At 40.2% G+C, this 22,212-nt stretch overlaps 1 protein-coding gene across 1 annotated transcript in view; it reads left to right on the top strand.

The window, feature by feature from the left end:
* Nucleotides 1-2,575: 2,575 nt before the first annotated feature.
* The window catches only part of LOC310936788 (A-kinase anchoring protein 13), an 80,843-nt gene continuing 61,206 nt past the window's right edge, over nucleotides 2,576-22,212 (top strand). Inside the window, exons 1-6 of the mRNA XM_083900935.1 lie at nucleotides 2,576-2,614; nucleotides 12,388-12,541; nucleotides 14,509-14,666; nucleotides 15,633-15,804; nucleotides 20,294-20,477; nucleotides 22,001-22,196. Coding sequence (XP_083757061.1) covers nucleotides 2,582-2,614; nucleotides 12,388-12,541; nucleotides 14,509-14,666; nucleotides 15,633-15,804; nucleotides 20,294-20,477; nucleotides 22,001-22,196 — 897 coding nt within the window. The 5' untranslated portion in view covers nucleotides 2,576-2,581. The remainder of the gene's footprint in view (nucleotides 2,615-12,387; nucleotides 12,542-14,508; nucleotides 14,667-15,632; nucleotides 15,805-20,293; nucleotides 20,478-22,000; nucleotides 22,197-22,212) is intronic.

The following is a 22,212-nucleotide window of genomic DNA, read 5'->3' as shown; positions in this document are numbered from 1 at the left end:
AAAGAGCATCTATTCCTGAGTTAAAAAATGTAGGAGCAAGAACTTTGAGTGAAAATTTAAAATCAAAATGTTTCACATTATGTTTTCCATAACAATTGCATTTCATTTGAATTTGAACACTAGGTTTTTCATTATTTCTGGCTCTAATTTCTGGTGCTAATAATTATGTCCCAATTAAGTTTGTATGATGTACTGAAATACCATGGCTGTTTCCTTGAGCTTTCTGGTCCAAAAACAGAAGGTTGTTGTCCAGAATATTAAAATGAATGCTATGGATTAATTGTATGACACAGAATGAAGTCATCCTGTTGGTTACGCTCGTGCTTTTACTCTATAGGTAGGCATCAGTGTGCTCAAATTAGTCACATGACAGTACAAAACTGAATGTGTATGACCAACATCATGTTGATAGATTACGTACCGTGCATGACTGACTATAAACTATATTCAAGACTATAGACTGGATTTGACTGGTGCAGCACTTAAAACCGATGACTGGATATTTGTCTGACTAAAAGAAATCCTTCAACCTAGAAAGTCGAGAAACGATTCATTCTCACTTATATTTCCTTTAATACCTGTTGAGGTGCCCCTGAGCTAAGAAAGTGTCTATTGAAGTAACAGACTGAGCTCTTATGTGTAGCTGCCAGATGTGTCTATTTAAAGCCAGGTGAAGTGAATAAAATGCAAGAAAACTGTGATTAAAGAACTTCGAACTGTGAAGGGCAGCATTCGATCTCTTGATGTACCACCTGCCAGAAATGATCAAAAGAAGAAGAATGAAATGCAGTGTACAACAAACCTTGCCATGATTATTAATTTTTTTTAAATTCAGTTCCAAAATATTTCCTATTATAAAATCGGGTTATGTTTTGTAGTGGCTATTAATGTGTGGTGACATACTGTGAATTAGTCAGAAAGACAGCAAACAATAAATGCCCCCAAATATCAAAATGCTAAAGAATGACTGAGCCTGTTGGGGACATTATGTGAGAGTCTTCTAAGTCGTGCATGTGGTGAGGAAGCTGGTCTCTGGCCCAGTGCACTTAAGGCAAGAGGATTAGACTCCAGAGTATTATTAGAGCTACTGATTATCCCCTTACTTGATCCGCCTAATTCTAGCTCGAGCCCATTTATTTAACAGAAAAGTGGGAAAAAAATGTTTGGATTGGGGTAAATAATGTGAATTGGCCTTGCTGTGCTTCAGCGCTCTGTTGAATCCGGCATTGACTCTTTTTGTGTACTCTGCCGAACTCATTAGGTCCCGGCCTTTTGTCGCCAACTCCTCCGCTGTGGGGTGCATGTGATTAATGCACTGCTGACCACTGAGGCCGACAGCAAGGACTTGTTTTAATGCCAGGGAACAGCAAACAAAAGAAAATATTCTCTCCAAATAACTGAGGAGAATTCAGGCTCTCAAAGCTGTCGCGTCCCTTGATTTATAGATGAATCCATGCAATATCTTTTGAAGAAGGTTCAATAAAAACGTTTGTAATCCATTTGTCCCTAACTGTACAGCTGTATTATGTTTGTTTAGATGTAATTACACACTCGCTGCTTCTGACCTTGTGCACAGAAAACAGCTTTGAGGCCTGTGTCTCAGACTGGGAGTGGGGAATCAAACGTGAACCTGAGCCTCTAAATCCTGCTAACTGATCGGCCCAGCATAAACCCGTGTGTAAGAGGCAAAGCAGCCTTTGCTTTGGTAGTTTACTTCCCTTCTTTTCTTAATGAAAAATTAATAGGTGATTAGGAGGCTTGGGGAAAACATAATCACTATGGCAGCATTTTCACACTTTGGATGATGAAAGTGTACACTCCCATGTGTGATTCGATGTGTGTCTTCTGTGTTCATTTGTGTTAGGTAGGGCCACCCTAAATTAATTGATTATTAACCTATTTGGTGATTAATTTGGTCACCTTGTTGCACCCCTAGTCTGTTGGTGTACTTCAACACAACAACAGCTCTTTAAACTCAGAAAATAACAGCAATGGCATTTCAATCAAATTATATTATAAGTTGATCAATAATCAAACTGATCAGGGTTACAAATCAAGGTCTGTCATGGTGTAATACTTTCACCTATAGCACATAAAACCCATTAAAAAAAACCCTAACTAGTGTGTTACTCCAAACTGGACTTTTAAAATACATGTGAATTTGACTGAAATTATCTAACTCCTTAACAAAGTCTGACTAATACACCCAGATAATATAATTGGGAGTCAGGTTACGAGTGCACGTATACTTTCAGTTGGACTCAAGGTGGCCCTGTGCCATGCTCTACAGTTGCAACCCTCAGCTTTAACCTGTGACTGATAAAAGAAGCTGGTACACAGAATTCTTAGACAAGAACAGTAGTTCAGCTCAGCGTCATGGTGGCCTCACGAAACATGGCTTTGGCCTTAACGTCACATTCCTTTTAAGCCAACTTTTAAGTCAGACTTCCATATTAGACTTCCACTGAGCTGGAGACATGGCTTTGTATTAGACATTGTATTAAAGTTATAGTATAACATTCTACACACATACCTCAGCTCTAACCATGCATTTGCTCTTTTCTTTACAGTGTCCAGGGACATGAAACTCAATCCACAGCAAGCTCCGTTGTATGTAAGTATCACCATTCAAACACGCAAAGAAGCGGTTTCTCCAGGTCTGCTTTATTTCTGAATGTCCTGATACACAAAAGTCCACAGATAATCTGTTATGCAGATTATGGGTGGGACCACTTGCATCTTTATCCTCCGTAAGGAGTCTGAGGACCTCACGTACACACACGCGCATCTACACACATAACCTCACCCTCTAGACTTCAAACAAGGAACAAGTCTAATTACCCGGAATGTAAAAAAGACAGAGGTGTGGGTAACGTGTATGGTCACATACGTCACTGGCTATTTTAAAGTTTGCTGCCATGCATCCACTGGAAACAGTTTGTCCTCTTCTCGCTGTTCTCTGTAGTTTAGTACGAGTTAAACCTAATAAAAAGCACTTGATTGTCTGATGATTTTGACAAAAATAGACTCAGATAATCAACGAAGAAATGACTAACATGAGGCAAAAACAAGACTACTGGCACAACAACTGGAACATTTTTGGATTATTTTTAGTGTGGTTTCTTCATCCATTCATATGACGTGCGTTTGTGTGAACTCAAAAGTTACTTTTGTGTAGCTACAGTGTCTGCGGGGGTGTTGACAAAGAAGAACTTAACCACGAAGACACAACAATTATGTCTACTTAATTTCCCTACAGATATGAGCAACAAACTTTGTGAATGTGGTGGATCGATATTTCAAACCTCAACCAAATTTTTATGGCTCCTTTTTGATCGTGAGCAGAGGTCAAATATCTTTCAGTTTTTAATGCTTGAGGCATTCTGTTTTTGCATTGTATTTGCATTCATATACGCAGGTCTAAATGTTTGTATATGTTTCTATTCTTGTAAATGCGATATTGAAGTAATCCTTTGAAATTGGCCTTGGATATTGATTTGGACTGAAGGATAAACGGATTCAATTTTTGTTTTGTCAAAGGTCAAGATACAGTAATTCTGACCTCACAACTGGTTTTTACCCAGTGAATGTGTAATCTTTAACGCCTTGAAGGAGAGTGCTTTCAACGATTCATTTTGACTCGTGAAATAACTGATATGATTTGGGAGGCTTAAGGTCAAGACCGCTGTGGGGTTACAAAGCACCATTTTGGCTTCTTGAATATTGCATTTCTTTAAAATCAATCTGCACTAATGCAGTAACTGTTCATGATGTGCCTGTATTTTGTGAATATTTATGTGTGTGTGTGTTTCTTGTGTGTTTGAATGGTCACTGTTGATGTAGTGGTTAGCACTCTTGCTTTGCAGCAAGAAGACTCCCAGTCGAAACAAGGGCCTTTCTGCGTTGAGGTTCCATGTTTGGGTTTTCTCCTCATTCTCTGGTTCCCACAGTCTCCCACAGTCCAAAAACATGCAGATTGGGGGATTAGGCAAATCGGACACTCCATAGATGTTAGTGAGGATTGTTGTTTGTCTCTGTGGTCCTGTAATGGACTGGCAACTTGTCCAGGGTGTACCCCGCCTTCCGCCCTATATCAGCAGGGAATTAGCATCAGTGTCGCCCACGAACATCATGTAGAGGATAATGCGGTAGAAGGTGAATGAATGAATGAATCGATGATCACTCTTTCTATTACACAACACAATTTCTAGTGTGGAAGTGGCTTGTGTAGCGATATATATCTGCTGCATTTCTGACTATATTTCTTGCATTTCTTAACCAAAGGCCACTAAAGTCAGCACTGCACACACTGGTGCCCTTAGTCAGTCACCTGCCAAGTTTGAATCCTGTGAAGTGAACATTTTGACAGTTAAACAGTTAACAGACAAATAGACAGGTGCAGTTAGAGATACATGAAATACGGGTCTGGAGAAAAGGTTTTAACAAAACTTTTGGTCAATAGAGGTATAGGGCAGTAGTTAGCATGTTACCCATATCTCCAGGTGTTAGGAGATTTACCCGTTTCATTTTTTTTCCGTAATCTTATTCATATTCTCTTCATATTTGATGGGCATATATGTTGTTTACCGTCCTAATGCAAACTACCAATTTCTGGCCTGTGAATATGCAGTCCCTGTGCATTATTGATGAGCTGGTTATCACAACTGCCAACCAGAGATCAGTGGAAACCCCTCCTGTACCACCTGAGCTCACGGCCCTTTTCATTTTTCCATAAAGACTTGAGTGTATTCAAGTTATCCTCTCATTTGATTGTGTGTGGAACTCCTTAGAGGAAAGCACCTGGGTGGCCTGTTCACCAGTGTAGTCAGGCGAGGTGGTTCAGGTAGAGGAGCTTGTTGCTAAGGCGCTGTGTCATGCATGCGTTTCAAGCAGGAACCACCGTGCAGAGTTTACCTCATCGACTTTACATCTCTAGCCTCATTATTTATCTTCAGCTAGCACTTGTTACTAAGGCTAAGGGTTCACTTTTAAAGTGAATGTTTTGCTGTGTTGCTCAGCCATTACAGGTCATTACACGCAGTCACTTAGTGCCTCTTAACAAGCAGTCAATTTCAAGATTCCTTCACTTTGGCGTGTGGACAAAGCTCCGAGATGCCCAAGTATCCCCTTTCAGAGCATGTGATGTTTTTCAGGAATACACAATGGCCTGGGGCACTTTCCTGTTGTCATTCCTCTTATTATGAGAGTTTATAGCGCATTTATAACACAGGCCAATGTTTATCACGCTACCAAACCTGCACTAATGCAAATTTGCTGAGGTGTCTGTGTGTGTCAGGGAGTTAGTGACATTATTGAGTGTCACTATTGGCAGGTAAGGAAGGCACACAGGAAATGCGATAGAGGTGCGCGCCCTTGCGTGTGTGTCTGTAACCTACCAGGCACCCTTATCAGTGATTTACAGGCATCCCTTTTCTTCAGAGGAAGGAGAGTAGTCGAGCCTTGTTAGTCATCAGATTTTGGACACTTATCACAGCAGTTCACTGTGAGAGAGCTCATCGGGGTTAAGTAGTTAGTCTGTAATTGTATCTTTTAAGAACACACATTAAGGGAACCGAGAGTCTGAAGAGTGACTGTAGATGAAAGCTGTAATTTCAAGGACTGAAAAGCTTGATCACTAATTGAGAAAAAAATATTTAAAGGCTTACTCTTTATCTGTTAATTGTTGTAGCCTTTTAGAAATGTGTTGTCTCTGAATAACAGAGAGAGGCTCTGAATGCCTAATGCAGTATTTGCATTTTTGTTGTTTAGCTCACTGTGTTTTCCAGAATGGCTTACAATTAAATTATCATTTAGGGGGGGGGGGGGTTCAGCCTCTAATACAGGGCATATGACAGTAATTGCAACAGCTGTGACCTCTCTGTTACGTGATGGTCCCCTGGTGCACAGTTACATAGATAAGAGAATGCTCTTGTGCGTTGTTAATTGGAGGATGTGCACAATTTAATTTCCTTCTTAATGTCCGATCTGACATGTGTGAACAAGAGCTAATATGATGTCTCCCTGCCTACCACAACTTACCAAAGTGATGGTGGATTTCCATAAATTGTCTTAGAAACTGTGTAGTGGAAACAAAGGTGGCATTGTTTACGGTTAAGTCATCTAAAAGGTGGCTATATTCTGCTTCCAATAAAACCCTTCACTCACTAGGAAAATGTATTCAGTATGTGGGAATGCCAGCAGGAATGACTCACGCTGTTAGGGAGGTGTAGCTGTAAATCTTCAACTTCATGTCAGGCCAACTCCTTTGCAGTACATCACATTTTGATCTGTTGCCAATTGTATGTTATTGTTATTATAGTAGTTTCTATGCAACAGGGCTCAGGAAAAGAGTCAGAGTTTTTATACAGTAGCATTTTTTTTTTACAACGTATAAATAACTGATGGGAAAGAAATTGGATTGTGGCACTGGGATGCCTTGAGAAATTGTTCAGATACGACTGAAGTGCTGCAAATTTCTTTACATTAACTTCTCTCGAGCATGAAATTCAGCCAAAAAGGATCAGTATTTTTAGCTGCAAAAGACTGCAATGTATAACATCAATGTATAACATCACTATTGAAAGTGCCATTAGAATTCATATTTAAAAAAAGGGGGGGTTGGCAAATAGCCTCCAGCTGTTCTTTTAATGTAGCTCAAAAGCGACCAGTTCACCATTGAAGTGCTATGATTAGCAGGTCAATAACCCAGCAGGTCACTTTGTTAAGTACTTATTACCAGCAGAGAGCTCAATCATACCGACGGCGTGGCTCAAAGAAGCCATTTGTGCATGTCTCACTGCTTTAAAGCGACTATTTGCTGTTTTTGAGGCAAGATTGACACACTAGTTTTCTTTTTATTTTGTGTATTGTTTCGATTTTTTTATGTTTCGCATCTTAGCTGTTATTATTGTGCGACTTAATGTAACTAGCTTCAGTTTGTGCTGTGCCTGTTTGCATGTTTTGCAAAGGTGCCTGAGTGCAGCTGTGTTTCCTGTAGCAGCTCCAGCAGATGTTTCACATCTCTTGTTTTTTTTTTTTCTCTCCTTCCAGCCCCTGCCACCACATGTGCCTACTCAAGGACTGACAATGATCCTATTCAGTCAATGTTCTTTTTGTCCTCCTTATTTCCTCTTCTGTTGAAAGAAGCTTCAATTCATATAATCACAGATTGATTGCAACAAAGTTTAACCAAGGAGGTACAAAGTAACTGGAGTAGAATGAAATAAATATTATACCATCATTTCATGAATTATATTAATTATTTGGTCTTTTCTGAGTTTCTTTGTTAAAAAGAAATATAACTCCCCCATATAATGGGATTTACAATGGGTGGATATTACTTTCGACAAAATAAGAGGCAGCTGTGTTGCTGTCAAAAATCATTTGAGCAGCTTTTGTGTCAGAATGGAGTTATTGCGATTGAGGCATTTTTCCATCCAGTTTAAATATTATCGAGAGACCATTTCTCCTTTTTGTAGTGAGGATATAGAACTTATTTCACAATCAAATATTTTCATTTCATGGAGTGCCAATGCACAAATCCACTCCAGTACCACAAATCTTAATTTATGGAGCCTGACTGGTACTAGATTGTTTGGACCAATACCAATTGTCTGTAGAGTGTTGGCACGTAGTTGGACCATTTTTAGTGGCGTCATTGTTATATTATTGTTTTCCATTTGGGAAGTGTTTTTGTAATCAAACTTTAAACGACTCCACGTATCATTTCATGCTTTATGTTGTTGTGTATGAAAATGAAAAGTTTCATACTCGTACATGTTGGACAGCATACGCACAGTACACTCGCCGGCCACTTTATGAGGCACACATGGTCAACCGTCGAATCAGCCAATCACATGGCAGCAACTCAATGCATTTAGCACTTAGATGTTGTACAGATGAAGTTGGACACTCACACCTACACAATTCCCTGTAGGTGTGAGTGTGGCCTCTATTTGGCCCTGTGATAGACTGTTGACCTGTCCAGAGTGTACTCCACCTTTTGCCTTATGTCAGCAGGGATTGGCACCAAAGCAGTGGATGTATGATGGACATTGTCCACATGACCTGCTGATCAGAGTGGAGGAGAAATGTGTGCCTTTGAATGTTGCATGGTTGTTGGTCTTAGTATTTCAGAAACTGCTGATCACTTCACAGTGAGAAGCAGTTCACTGTGTGGAAATGTCACGTTGATGCCACAGGTCAGAGGAGAATAGACAGACTGGTTGGAAATCAGAATCGGCTTTATTGGCCTAGTATGAATACACGCACAAGGAAGTTGGTTCCGGCAGTTGTTGTCTCTCTAGTACAAAGACGAAAGGAATCATAACCCTTTAAACAAAATAAAAGGTACATTGAAATATTATTACTTACTTACTTACTTTTTTGATATTAATAGATAGGCAACATCAACTCATTACTACAAGGAGACGACTACCTTTGAACGAACAGCGCGTTGAACTCTGAAGCAGAGGACCACACTGGGCACCACTCCTGCCACTTTATTAGGTGCCTAATAAAGTGGCAGGAGTGGCGGAATAAAGTGGTTGGTGAGTGTATATACATTACACTACAGTTATATAGGTCAATGCCCTGTGAAAATTGGCTGAGTGATATATCAGTTGAGCTTTGCACATTTCCAGTTAGGGCTTGGAATAAGAGAGGAGGTTTAATGGAGAGAATGCCCTGCCTTCTGGCTTTGGTCCAGCTCATTTACACCAGTGACTCTGGTCTGCTTATTAAAGCTCAGACTGTCTATGCATAAGCAAAAGCTGCATTTGTCCACAATGCATTTCAGTTGTAGCTCTCAGAGGGCTACTCCAGGCTGTATCCTCTCATGGGTCATTTTTGAGACACTTTTGCTCAAATATAAATAAAAAATAAGTAACCATGGGAACATGGTTGTTAATATTTATTTATTCCATCACCTATTTTTTATTTATTTATTTTTTAAATTAAATGTTTTAATTTTCCACCTGTTACCAGTGTATAGCATGTGCTATTAGTTGACTACGTATTTTACTATCTACTATATGCTTGACATTTCTGGTCCAGTGTGGGTGGATGTCTTCTTATATCTTTGTTGTCTTCTTGTTGCAAAACGTATGACCCAACCCTAAACAAGATAGGATTTCAAAGATGGGGCTTTGCCTCTCTGTTGTGAACCAACTGACCTATACTGACCTTTATTATACCATAATCAGTGGGTTTATGCAGATTTTTCAAACACAAGTTGCCAGCAGAGATTGTGTCAGCTGGCTGCAAAGTTCTTTGTGCACTTCTGTTCCTTTTCCAAACTTAGCGTGCTCAAATTATGTCTCCCTGGAAAAAGTCATTTAGACACAAAAGAAGTAGAAGATTATATTACCACATTCACTCAGGTGTCTTTTTCGCTGCAGTTTTGGAACTGAAGCCTGTCGAAACCTCCGTCTATTGCAGGCCTTTGACCTCGGAGTGAATGCTGGTTGTATTCTTTCCCACCGCAGACAAAAGCCAGATGTTTGTAGGTGTCAGTGGGCCCTATGATCAGTGGAAAAGGGGCTTAGGAGAACGAACAATAACCCTACCCTCCTTGACACCAGCCTTCACTTACGCTGTTCACATTGAACTAGGCCGGTGAAAGGATTGCGACACAAGTTAAGTGGGACGAAATTATCCCTCCTCGGTGTCGACAAGCTGCAGTCCCCCCAGTGGAAAACAGCTAATTCTGAACAATATCCCTATTTTTGTTGCTTCACCTCCTCCTCAGAATGTCCTCGGATGACACCACATCATGTCCCACGATGCTTAGACACAGTGCAACCAATTGTCTCTTTGGTAAAAAAAAAGAAAAAAGAAGCAGACTGCGCAACAATCTGTGCACAATTGTGTTTTCACATTGGAATATTAGCCTTTTGGCAAGATGTTATCGAGTAAGAAAAAAACAGTAAATGAGAAAAGATGACATTGGTTTGAATGTTTTAAAGTGTAATTAAAAATTTGGTGTTGGTTTTAGAGATAAACCAAAACCCCGCAATTCAATCTCCTTCAAAATCTAGTTGCATCTCTGCTGCATGCATACCAGTTGATTAAAATGGTATTTTATACCCAAAGCCATTTGCAAGTGGAAAATATGCCTGCGAAATGTAAATTAATACAGTCAAAATCACTGAAAGCAATGCAATATGAAGTAATGAAAAAAAAGAGAAATGGCTCGGTTTAATTCATTTTCCAGTGAAAAAGATGGATTAGTTAATAGAAATTGCCAATAAAGAAGTGTAGTTGTTAATCATGTTGTCACCCTCCCTTTTGTCAAGCTATTTTCTTTTCTTGTTTCTTTTAAATCACTCTCCTCCACCTCTGCAGTCTGAAACTGACTTGGCTCTCTCATTGATTTGTCAAAAAGTCAATCTGCTCCTCCATTTTTCATTACTGTCCGTTGCCACAGTGTTTGTTTGCTAATGATGTGATGTGCCACATTTTAACGTCAATAAATCATTATCATATTAACTTTGGGACATTAGTGTAATTGATTCAAACAAGTGTGTTTGTGTGAAATGTGGCAGTCTCTACAAAGTAATAACCCCCGCTGGTATAAAGAGATCCAGTTGAGAGGGATTGTTGTTCACACCGAGAATCAGCATATGTCTTAAATTCACATTTAGCTTCCAACAGTAGAGGGATTTTACTCCTGATTAGGGCTCAGTTAAATGTTGCCTGTTAAAATCCTAGAGATTAATCTGTGTTGGTTTGAGGTAGACTCTGGTGGTGTATTTTCAATGTGGCTCTGGAGGTGGTCTTGAATGCTGAGAGCATGATGACTGTGGTCTGTGCTTCTTGCTGTTGAACACACAGCAACTCTCTGCTTTCTGCTCTTAAATGTATTCCATGCATGTTCAAATGTCTCATCAAAGTGTTGCTGGTCTTTGCATCAGTATCCTTTTCAGATGCAGTGTTCTTTGGCATTTAGAGGCGTCTGCTTCTTACTTTGTCATTCATGTTGAATTTTAACAAGTTTGAACCAAGAGGGCCTTTTATTATTTTTCTTTAAAGGGGATATATTATGCTAAATCAACTATTTAATAATTTAAATACTTATATTTGAGGCTCTGGGGCTCCTATCAGTCGTCAAAGTGTTTTTGTCATGTTTTTGTGGTCCTCCTCAGTCTAAGTACAAGAGATAAAACACGCGATGTTGACTTCCTTGCTCACTGGGACGTCACAATGCGCTAAATTCCTGGAATTGTTGTCTCGCGGAGCTCCGCTTTGTCCATAAAACACGCGAGAGTGCTGGCGAGGGCAACGGTATCCGAAAACCGGAAGTCCACCAAGTACATGAAAAGTTCTATTCTTGGCTCCACAGTGCAGCACAGAGTTCTACACAAACTTCCATCCTCAGAGGATTTATCTGTCCAGTGGATACATGTTATATATAACAGCAATGTGCCTGCTAGAGCCTGCAAATGACCACTTTTCCAAATGCTAGCTGCTGTTAGCTCCCAGTAGCCTCTGTGGCTGATGTCATTTCCTGTCCCATAAGTTTCGTTTTACTTTTTTTTAAGGTGGACCTAAAGAGATCCTACTAAACAGAGTGTTCCGAACAGAGCTGTTTTGGCAGGGTGATTGAACTGCTGTGGTGCTTCATTCTTATGGTATTTTGACCAAAGCATGTCACAGACATGGTCATTAGGACACCAGGGAACTAGTTTAACTTGGAGAAATAGGGTATAATATGTCCCCTTTAAATGACATAAAACGAATGTGCAAATACAGCTGGTCTCATCTGATTGCAATTATTTGTTTTCATCTCATATTATGTTTTCATTCATCGTCATTTTCATTGAACGTCATAATATAATGAGCTGGATCAAGCAGAAATCTTGTTTTCAATGGGGTCATCTGGCTGTGCTTAGCTTTAAAAGTACATGACAGGAGGTTTAGAGCGACTGACTGAAACAATCTTGAGGTGAATCAGGAGACTGACATGAGCATCTTGATACTTGTTACTAAGTGCAGCACCACGCACATCATGTCTGTGTGAACATGTTGGTTTTTAGCCAAACAGTCAATAACCCCTTCTTGGCTTTGCTACAAAACTCTGGCAGTCAATATCACTAATCAACAAAAATACATTTCAGGACCTATCACCCGAGCCAATTTGCTTGGTCTGCAAATAGATATTTGCTAAAGCTATGTCTTAAATGCCAGTAAATTACCCTACCTATCTCTATTATTAATCATGTTTAGGGTTATTGTATAAGGCATAAAATCTACAATAAGCTAACAAATAAATCACTAGAATTCAGACTGGTTGTGTTCTTTTTTTCATGTTCATTTGTTCATCTTCCTTTCTTTGTTCTCTATTTTCTATCCTCATATTTCCCCTTCCTTGTCTGTTCATCCACACAGGGCCAGTGTGTTATCACGGTGCAGCTCGCCGATGAAGAGCTGGCTGCAGATGAGGAGGGCGTGGACTACTTCCTGCTGTTTGCTGGCAGCACACAAAGACACCTCACCAGCACCTTAAGGAGCAGTCATGACACCTTGCAGGCAGTGTGTCCCGGTAAACCACCCCACCCACACTCGGCTGACTGTTTCCCTGTCGCATCTAATTGACCTGTGGGAAGGCAGCTCCACCTACAGTATTGAATACACACTAAAATCTATTTTAATTATACCCTCAAGTCATAGAAGTGACTTGTCATTGTTGCAGGTAGCTTTTATCTAGCTATTTTAGACTGGGTAAATGCAACAAAAAAAGTATTATTGCAAACTTGCTGCAGATCAATAATATATAAAACCTACCAGCTCCCCCTGACCCTCTGTGGATAAGTGGTAAATGATGGATAACAGCACAGTTAAGATTCAGTCAGTGCCCTCCAAAAATATAATCATCTCTACCAAAAAGTGAAAAAAAAGTGAGGTCAATACTGTGCAACAGTACCAAAGCAACAACAATGTTTTTAATAGTTATTTTTTTCTGAGAATAGGATGGAGTCATTCTGCCCTCATGTTGCACACAAGGCAGGTCAAGAGTTATGATGGGTGGAGGAAGAAAGTCAAAGTTATATATGATTAATCATCCGCCACCGCCACTGTCCTGGTTTTAAACTAATGTTGTGTTTTGGAGAGAGAAAAATCACCCCACTTTCGGTTTTATTGAGCCTGGCTCGTTCATCACTCCTCCGGGAGCACATCCCACTTTAAGCCAGTGCTTTTTACTCCGACATACTCTGAGTATATATAAGCAACAACCGGCAGCAGTCAGAGTCAGGGTCAAAAGGCACTGTGCACAGAATGCGCAAGACAATTATTACTTCATATTTGTGATTTGTGATGCGAACATGCAGCACAATAATATAAGACGGCCGGACAGAGTAAATAGACTCGATTGATCTGTTTGTTTTCATCAAGTGTCTGCGCTGTAGACAGGAAAAAAGAAGGCAGACTATGATAAACTGTGTTATCTTGTTAAGAGCTGAACTGAATTACCACTGTCTGAATGGGGAGGGGGTTGGAAGGAGGTGTGACGGCTAACAGATTAGCTCTGCCTCACTGCTTCCTCCAAAAAGCCGATCCTGTGACCAGCCGCAACGTTGCTGGATGGATTTTTTAATGTGGCTGGGGGAAAATTCCTGCAGATATTTTGAATTAGTACATGATCTTAGAACGGGGATGCCCCTGAGCACAGAACTTAAACCTTTGTATTGAGTTTCTGAGACTCAGTAAACAATGGGATAGTTGTGTTGAATAAATGGCTCAGATATGGGAATCATTTTACAGATGCAGACGATGTAGTAAAGTAGAATGACACGTCCTGCATTAGTAGACTGATCAATTCTGTCTCACACTCGGCATGTAAGTAGATTAAGACGCTTTAAATTAGGAGTAGTCACCAAGCGCCACATTCACTTACAGTACAGTTATTAGAGCCTTTGTTACCTGATAGCTGTGTTTTGACATTGGCCTTGTATGAAGGCTGCATTCCTCTTGTTATGACAACTGAAAACCATTTGTAAATTTTTTCCTTTCACTATAACAAGTGTTCATTTGTTGGTAAGTCATGTTTGATTTGTGACTGCTCAATGTTTATTAGTGAGACGAATAATAATTTAAAAAAGTGTAAATATTGTGATTTACTGGCATTAATATGGTTAGGATCTGAATCAGCCGTGCTAGTCCACACTGTGGTGTGACTGATCACTGTAATAGTTTTTTATATTGCACATTTTGTGTTTGTGATGTATGGTAAATAATTATGTTTTCATGGGTTTCACATGATGTTTGTGTGCTTCGACTGTACAATTACATCATTACATTACATAACGATCGCTTATGCACAGGGTTATTGTAAACATAACATATCAGCTCTCCAACAGCTCTGAGATATATATCAGGTTTTGGCCAATCTTAGCGAGTTTCAAGAATTTACTGATTTGTCCATCTCGTTTATGTGTCTGTTTATTTTGTTTACTTATCATTCCTTTCTTCCTGTCTCTGTGTCTCCTTCCTCCTTGTGTCGTCTTGTAGCTCACGACTGCTGTGAGGAGGTGCTGGTCACCTTATGTTCTGTCATCCAAGTTGCCCCCGAGGCATCCGAGGACCTATGTCGGGTGCGTGTGGCTCCACTGTCGGAGCATCGATTTACCTTTGTCCAGGATTTGGCTTTTGACGTGGCCCAGTTCCTGGTGAGCAACGAGACAAGTCAATTACATTTGTGAATTAGCTGGAAAATAACCACAGACTTTGTGGACAAAGATTTGTTTTGTCAACATAGAGCATTTATATTGGAGCTTAGCATAATACATGCATGTCATTGTGTCCAGTACACTCTTAGAAATAAAAGTTCTAAGTTGAACCATATAAGGTTCTTCGGCTTGTCCTCATAGGAGAACCCTTTTTGGCTCCAGGTAGAACCTTTTTATAAATGTTCCACCTGGAACCCTTTTGGATGGTTCTGCCAAAAACCCTTTATTCAGGAAAGTGGTTTTAAAGATCAAAATGGTTCTTATTGGAACCATTAGGGCAGGGGTGTCAAACTCAAATACAGAGTGGGCCAAAATTTAAAACTGAACAAAGCCGCGGGCCAAGGTTGAACAAATTAACCTGTTAATAGGGACCCAAACAAGTTTTGCATTGAATATTGAACAAGCAAGGCTTATATAACTTTATAGTGACATGCAAAATCGAGTTTCAAATAATAATAATAATTAAAAAATATCAATGGCATATCAAATAAAATTTAAATAAAAATTGAATGCCTCTTTTCTATTTGCAGCCTTCTGAGGTAAATATCAACATTAACTTTTCCACAAGCTAATAAATTTGAAAATACCGCTATATTGACCATCAAAGTCGCCAAATCGCCGGCTAAACTCAGCGCGATTGCCTCTGTATAATACCGGCGGGCCAGCTCTAATGTTAATTTGATATTGCCTCAAGGGCCAAATGAAATTACACGGAGGGCCAAATTTGGCCCGCGAGCCAGAGTTTGACACCCATGCATTAGGGTTTCTCAGAAGCAAATGGTTCCAGGTAGAACCTCAGCCCTTGTAGAAGGACACTTTTGGAACCCTTATTTCTAAGAGTGTAGACTAAGCCTTGGCTTCTCCTCTGTACAACTTGAGTCATTTTTGAATTCTTATTCTACACAGGTGAGTACAGCAGGTCGGACTGATGCCCTCGATGGGGCGCTGCTTCTAGACGAGTGTCAGATTCCGCTGCAGGAGTGTGAACGCCTCGATGAGAACCTGGCGCTGGCCCTCCACCATTTGGTACTGCCACCAGGATGGTGCTTACTGGGACACAAACTGAACAACAGCACAGGTGAGACTGGGGTGGGGGGGGGGCAATAGCCTGACTGTAAGTGGATGTATCTGCGCTGATGCTGCGATAACCTCTGGTGTGATATAGTGCCGTATGAATAAAACTGACTTGACTTGATTCAGAGCCGTACTTATACAGCACACAATGACACACAGGGGGGACAACTGTCTGCTTGATGTGCGCCAAACATCTCTGGTGGCTAATTTATGTGTTGTACTCTCAAACACTGCCAGCATTCTCTGTGACAGAGTGGAACTGAATACATTTTACACTGACAGTGGGAGCACTGATGTTAATCATGGTCAAATAAACATCGATGAAGCCATGTAAGGTAGTAAGATGTCCAACAGTCAGTCAAAACAAGACAAAACTGTGTTGAAAAACCGCATTTTGTAGATTAAAATATTGATGAATGAAAGCACATTAGTGGGTTCTCCTGCACATAATAGTAATAGCAGTTTCTAATACAATCTTTGACACACATTACAGTGTCATACACCAGTGTATAAATAAAGTGCCTCCACGGTGAGACGTGGGCCACAATGGATGCGTGAGCAGCATGTCTGTATCCATGGCATCAGCGGCTATGCTACCCATGAGATTTAATTGAGCCATGCTTCTCGTCTACAGAGTTTGACTCTCACTTTTTCTCACCCAAAATGCTGAGTATTTAAACTGAAGCAAGACGACAACACCTGGGCAATCCATGGTGTAAAGACATTAGCTCTGCATTTGCTTCAGTTTGATGAACGTAATAAATAAATACAAATCACTTGGTTGTGACAAGATACTCCAAGCCAAAGGCATGTCTTAACATTTCTTACACAATGGGAATATTTATTTCATTTCAACAGCTGTTATGTCAAAACACATGTTGCTGTAGCCAAGGCTATATCTGATTGAGATGGAGTGAGAAATGTAATTACAAGTCAAGGCTATAGCTGTGACATAAACATTACCTTAGTGAATTCACAAAAGCACTTAATGCTGATGGTTTTCTTTTTATGAGTTTCTGGTGCCAGTGGAGGTTATTGGCTCCTTTTTCAATAAAGCACACATCGCTGAAACATTACAGGGAAGGAAAATAAAAGCAAGCAAGGCCGTCACATGGGAGTTATTCAGTTATGATAATGCAACATAAGTTATGTGGATGCAGCGATTATTGTATAACTGAAGCCCTGCATCGCAGCATAAATTAAAGATTGAAAAACATAGCTTGAGCAATGTGGCCTGACCATGTATATTCCATCCATCTAGTATATGGTTGGATGATATTTACTCTGCTGCAATTTATGTTTATAGTAAACCCATTTTTAGCAAAAATTTACTTTTTAGTTGGTGAATTAATAAAGCCATATCATAGGATTTGTGGCTCTGTGACCAGAATGTATCTTCTGGTATTTTTCCTTCTAGCTCAGTGGTTATTATGATCTCCCTCTGTTACAAATAAAAGGCCAGTGACATCTGAGTTGTTGATATTTACAGAAAGACATGAGCATGAAAACGTGACTCTTCATCTGGCTTTGGCATTAGTATTTAAACCCAGATGTGTATGCATGCAGCAGTTTAGCTGGATACAAATAGGCTATGGTAAGCCAAGGAAACATGCATCTTTATTAAATTTAAAGTGCCAATTTTTCTGCAGCCATTGCCTCTGATTACTTTAATCAGTTAAAGAAAGCAAAACGAGCGGACGTGGACGATAACCTCTTCATAGTAATTGCACTCTGTGAAGCAGCGTAAACAAGACTTTTGGGAGTAGTTAGAGCACTGCGGCTGCCTCTAGCTGTTGTGAAGATAATAGCTTACGGTGTATGTCTTACGTGCGTGTTAAACCAAAACAACAGCATTTTAGACATAAGAGGCAAAAAAAGAGCAGCAACAGTTTAGTCGGTGTGCAGTGGATACTAAAAGGTCCCGGAAAGAAATCATCATATCAGATTTTCAGCAATGAACTCCATTCAGATTAGAGAAGATCCACTGTTGTGAGAAGTGTTTTATTTAGAAATGGATGCACACACACTCACACACACACACTCACTCCGGCTCACTTACTCATGCACTCAGGCTACTTTGCCCTGAAGTCTGTTGTCATGTTGTTGATGTGGAAGGCAGCTTCAAGCTGTGGTGAGTGATGTGCGCTCTAATAGGCTCTGCTTCACAATATGTCAACGCTTCAATACAGGACGCTCGGCTACAGTGAACTGAGGGGAAGAGGAGTGCAAGTCTGCTCTCCATTTATCAGATCTGTCAGATGATGGATTGCAGCAGACTGCAGGTGGAGGTGACGGTGGTTTATCTCAGTCATCCTTCAAGCTGTGGCCGAGCAGCAGTCACTGATCTCACTGCAGCCAGCCATTTATTGTCGAAGGAAAAACATTCACTTTTTTTGTCTGTGCAATTATCTGTTGGTTTGTCAATAGAGATATGATAGGTGTTTCATGGACTCTGATTGAGCTTAACTCAATGCATTTAAGGCACATTCTGTTTGACCGTGGACAAAACTGTTGCTGTGAGATTTACAGTGCATGGCTCATAAGATTAGTAAGATTAGAAGTACTAAAGTACCAAAAATGCCCATTATGGCAGCAGGTTTTGAGGAACCATTAGCAAAAGGTAATTCCAAAGGCATTTCCTACTGCTGTTTGGCACTTCACATTCCAGTTTAGCATAGTTTTGCCAAGTGGAGGATTACATTTGACAAATTAGCTTCAGCTTCATCAGGGCCGACTGGCTCACTCTAAATATAGTGAAACCTCCCATCAGCTGAGGCAACCAGTATAGGAACTTACTGATTACACTGGGTTCCAAAATAATACATAAATTGTAAGTTGATTATGTTCTTTCAACTGAATTAGGACCATTTTGCACAGCTGAATCCAAAAATGACATCCATTTTTCTCAATCAGGTAAGGTTTTTATGCTAATTTGATTTTGAAAAATCCGATCTTCTAACTAAATTGATTACTTTTTTGTGACATTGTCAGTTGATTTTCGTTAATATTTCTAATCCAAAAAGGTTTTCTAACATATTCCTGTTAGGAACTATGGTATTCACCGCAGATGTAGCAGAATATGTCAGTCTTATTTTTGCAAGATCTTCTAGTCGAAGCCATTTCATTCACTTGTAATATATATAAAAAAAACAATTAGTCATAAGTTGGCACATGCAAAATCTTCAGAATTTGTTTATTGCAAGAAATATAAAATCATTTGCATCATATGACGTGAAAATACCCGTACATGTAAACAAAAATGTTAAAAAACAAATATGTAGCTTTGTTCAGAAAGTTGACCTGATTGAGCAAAACCAATGATTTTTGGATTCAGCACATCAAAATTATTCTAAATCAGCTAAAGAAACGTTGACAAATTTGGTATTGACCAGTGTTATTGAGGTCTGATAACAGAAATTAATTTGAGTTTTCAGACCCCACCACTGTTCTGTTGCAGATTCCCATGCTGTTTTACAACTTTCAGGTTGTTGAAATCTACACAATCAAGACGGTAGATGGAACTTCCTGCCTAAGTGGAAAAAAACATGATTCTGTTTCTTGTTTCAAATCAGTTTTTATGGACACGGAGGGAAGAGAAATTCTCTGCTCACAGGCGGTGGCAAATGAAAGCACAAGTGTAAAACACAATCTTCAGAATAAATAACTGTGAAGAGACACTGTCCAGACAAATCAGAATTCAACATCCGTGCTGCGGACCATTTATCTCTTGTTGCTGCTGTTATACAGGGAATAACCACTGACTTGCGTGGTTTGGCAAACAAAAGCATCCTATGTGCAGTACTATTCACTCTGTGCGTACTGAAGATAATTTTACAATCAACATTGCTTAATTGCGTAATTGCTGCACTTTTAAACAAGGTCTTCACTTGGCTCAGGATGTCTTTTTAGATTGACAGTGGTCAGGCAGTGGAATGAATTAATATTGATGAAAAAACAATACAGATTCTATCTAAGACGAGAGGATTTCTAGAGATTCAACTTGGCTGTATTTGCGATGTGACGACAACTGCTTTATTCGGCAGTGAAATGAACGTGTGTGTTTGCCCATGAATCTCTATTACTGTCTGTGTGGACGTGTTGTTTGTAGTGTTAGGAGTTAGACTGATAAATGGGCCCAATAATGGACTTAAATTGGAAATGGGAGTCGAGTTTCTTCTGAAATTAGAAGCTGCCTCAGAAGTGACGGTGTTGACCTTCATGCACATGCACTAATGTTAAGGAGACAAGTTGTGATTTTATTAGACTTTATGTGGGCAAGGATCAGTTGTTTGTGGGGTCACCATGGATCTTGTACTGAATAAAGGGCCAGTCTGATGGTGTTGCCAAGCCGCAGTGAGTGATAGCACCACTGGCTACCACAACTGCTGCACTCCCCTGTCTTTCTCTGCTCCTTCCCTCATTTATTGTTTTCCTTTTCTGTTAGTGGACTTCACCATCAGCGCTCTCTCTCTGTCTCTCTCTCTCTTCCTCAGATCTGAATCCCCAGGAGACTCTGCTGCATTTCTCAGCTCGTCGAGGTCTTTTTCGGGTTACACACTTCTTGCTGCAGCAGCCTGGAGCAAGAGAGGCCCTGGGATTAGCCAACAGACAAGGCCAAACTCCGTCCACCATTGCTGCTTTACGAGGACATGAATGTCTCCGTGAACTCCTGACAAAGTACGCCCCAAACGTTTTGTTGCAGTCAAAGGTTGTAAAACAACACAACAAAATATTGGATTTTGTTTGTCTTCAATTTAATAGTGCTTTAAAGGCAAAGTAAGTAAAATAACCAAAAGTTAATAACAAAATGTTGTAAGAGAGAGAGAAAAAAACCACTGTATTAAGATGTATGCAGTGTTTTGCTTTCCACTGGGTGCCTAGTTGCAGATGAAACAGCTCAGAGTTTTAGTGAACATTGCCCTCTTCCGTGTACAAACAGTTTCATGTCAATATATCAGAGGGTAGATGGCGTGTTTCCTCCAGGACCTCTGAGGCAAAACAGTTTGTCTGCTGTCAACATGGAACAATGGAAGTATCTAGAGAGCATCGCCACAAAGCCACACTGCAGCCTAGCTTCGTACTTTGAGTTGCACTTAGATAGTTGTCGGGGAAATTGAAAAGTTGTGGGCTGCCAGTATTGTTCGAGCATGATTGATGGATGAAAATCTATTTTTCAACACAAAAAGCCTTACTTACAACTTCTGTTTTCTGCTGACCTGTTGTAGCATCTCTCTATGTCACCGTGTGTAACTGTAATCCAAATGTACTGCAGTGTTGTCTCTCTCTGGTTTAATGGCAAGGGGATTTATGTGTTTTGTTTGGAGTTGTCAGGTTTTATCCCGAATAATGCCCTTCTCTCTGACTGACTAGTAGGGTCAAATTCTTCGCATCCTCTTATAGAGAAACCTTAAACTACAGGAGAAAAAAAGCTGCTCTTGGTAAATGAACTGAGACATGCTTTAAAGAGGAAATGGACCCAGTTTACATCTTCTAAGCACTACACTTATCTGCTGCAGAATAGTTTTCACTTAACTCAAAATGAAGATGCCACAAGCTGAAAGACAGCCACCACTTAGTGAGCTTGCTCATTGCCAAGCGTGCACTTGAGCTGCTTTACAACTTACAGCTCTCTCTTTATGTGTTGGTAATTACATTTCCTCCATGAAAAGTGAAGTCACTTGCAGCCTGGCTAGTGACCTCAGCTCCTGGGCCTCACAGCTAAAGCAGTCCCACCCAGGATTGTGCAAACATATCTACTTTGTCTTCCCTTTACAGCACTATCTTTATGAATAAACATACTTATACATTCAACACTGAAAGAAAACACAGCAGGGAGAGGTTTTCTGAATAGCTTATTGATAAGGAGCTGTATATACATAGACTTTCACTCAGTGTACCACTGGAAAAGGAAGTTATTTATTTTTTTGACTGGCAGTGTGTAAAACTTTTTAACATTTCCAAGCTACTTGATTACCCGACAGTGTCTCTAGATTTGTTGATTGCGTGCTAAAAGGCTAGACTTTTTTAAAATAACTACCACAGTGTTTGACTTTCTCACTCAGGGGTGGATCATGTGGATTATTCAGGCAAAAGTGTGAGAGCAATCAGCTGACATCACTGTTCAACCCCCCTCTCTGAAAAGTGTAGTGTTATGTAAGCCAATCATGTTCTCAATGATCTAAGTGTCTGCTTCACAACAGGGCTGACACAGACGCAGACGCAGAGAAAGGCACTAAGGGTGTCCACCTGGTCTCTTCAGACGCCCGGGTAATTTGCCATCTACCCAGACTGAACACACATTCTCTGACACTGAGAATTCACCCTGGTCACGAACCTCCAACCCTTCAGAAGAGCGTGGAGCAGCTGCTGCACCTGATATGTCATCTCCATGCCAAGGTGAGTCACACCACCC

The sequence above is a fragment of the Microchirus variegatus genome (genome assembly GCF_963457635.1).
Source record: "Microchirus variegatus genome assembly, chromosome: 14".
In the NCBI taxonomy this organism is placed as follows: domain Eukaryota; kingdom Metazoa; phylum Chordata; class Actinopteri; order Pleuronectiformes; family Soleidae; genus Microchirus; species Microchirus variegatus.
This window is presented reverse-complemented; position numbering and strand designations above follow the sequence as displayed.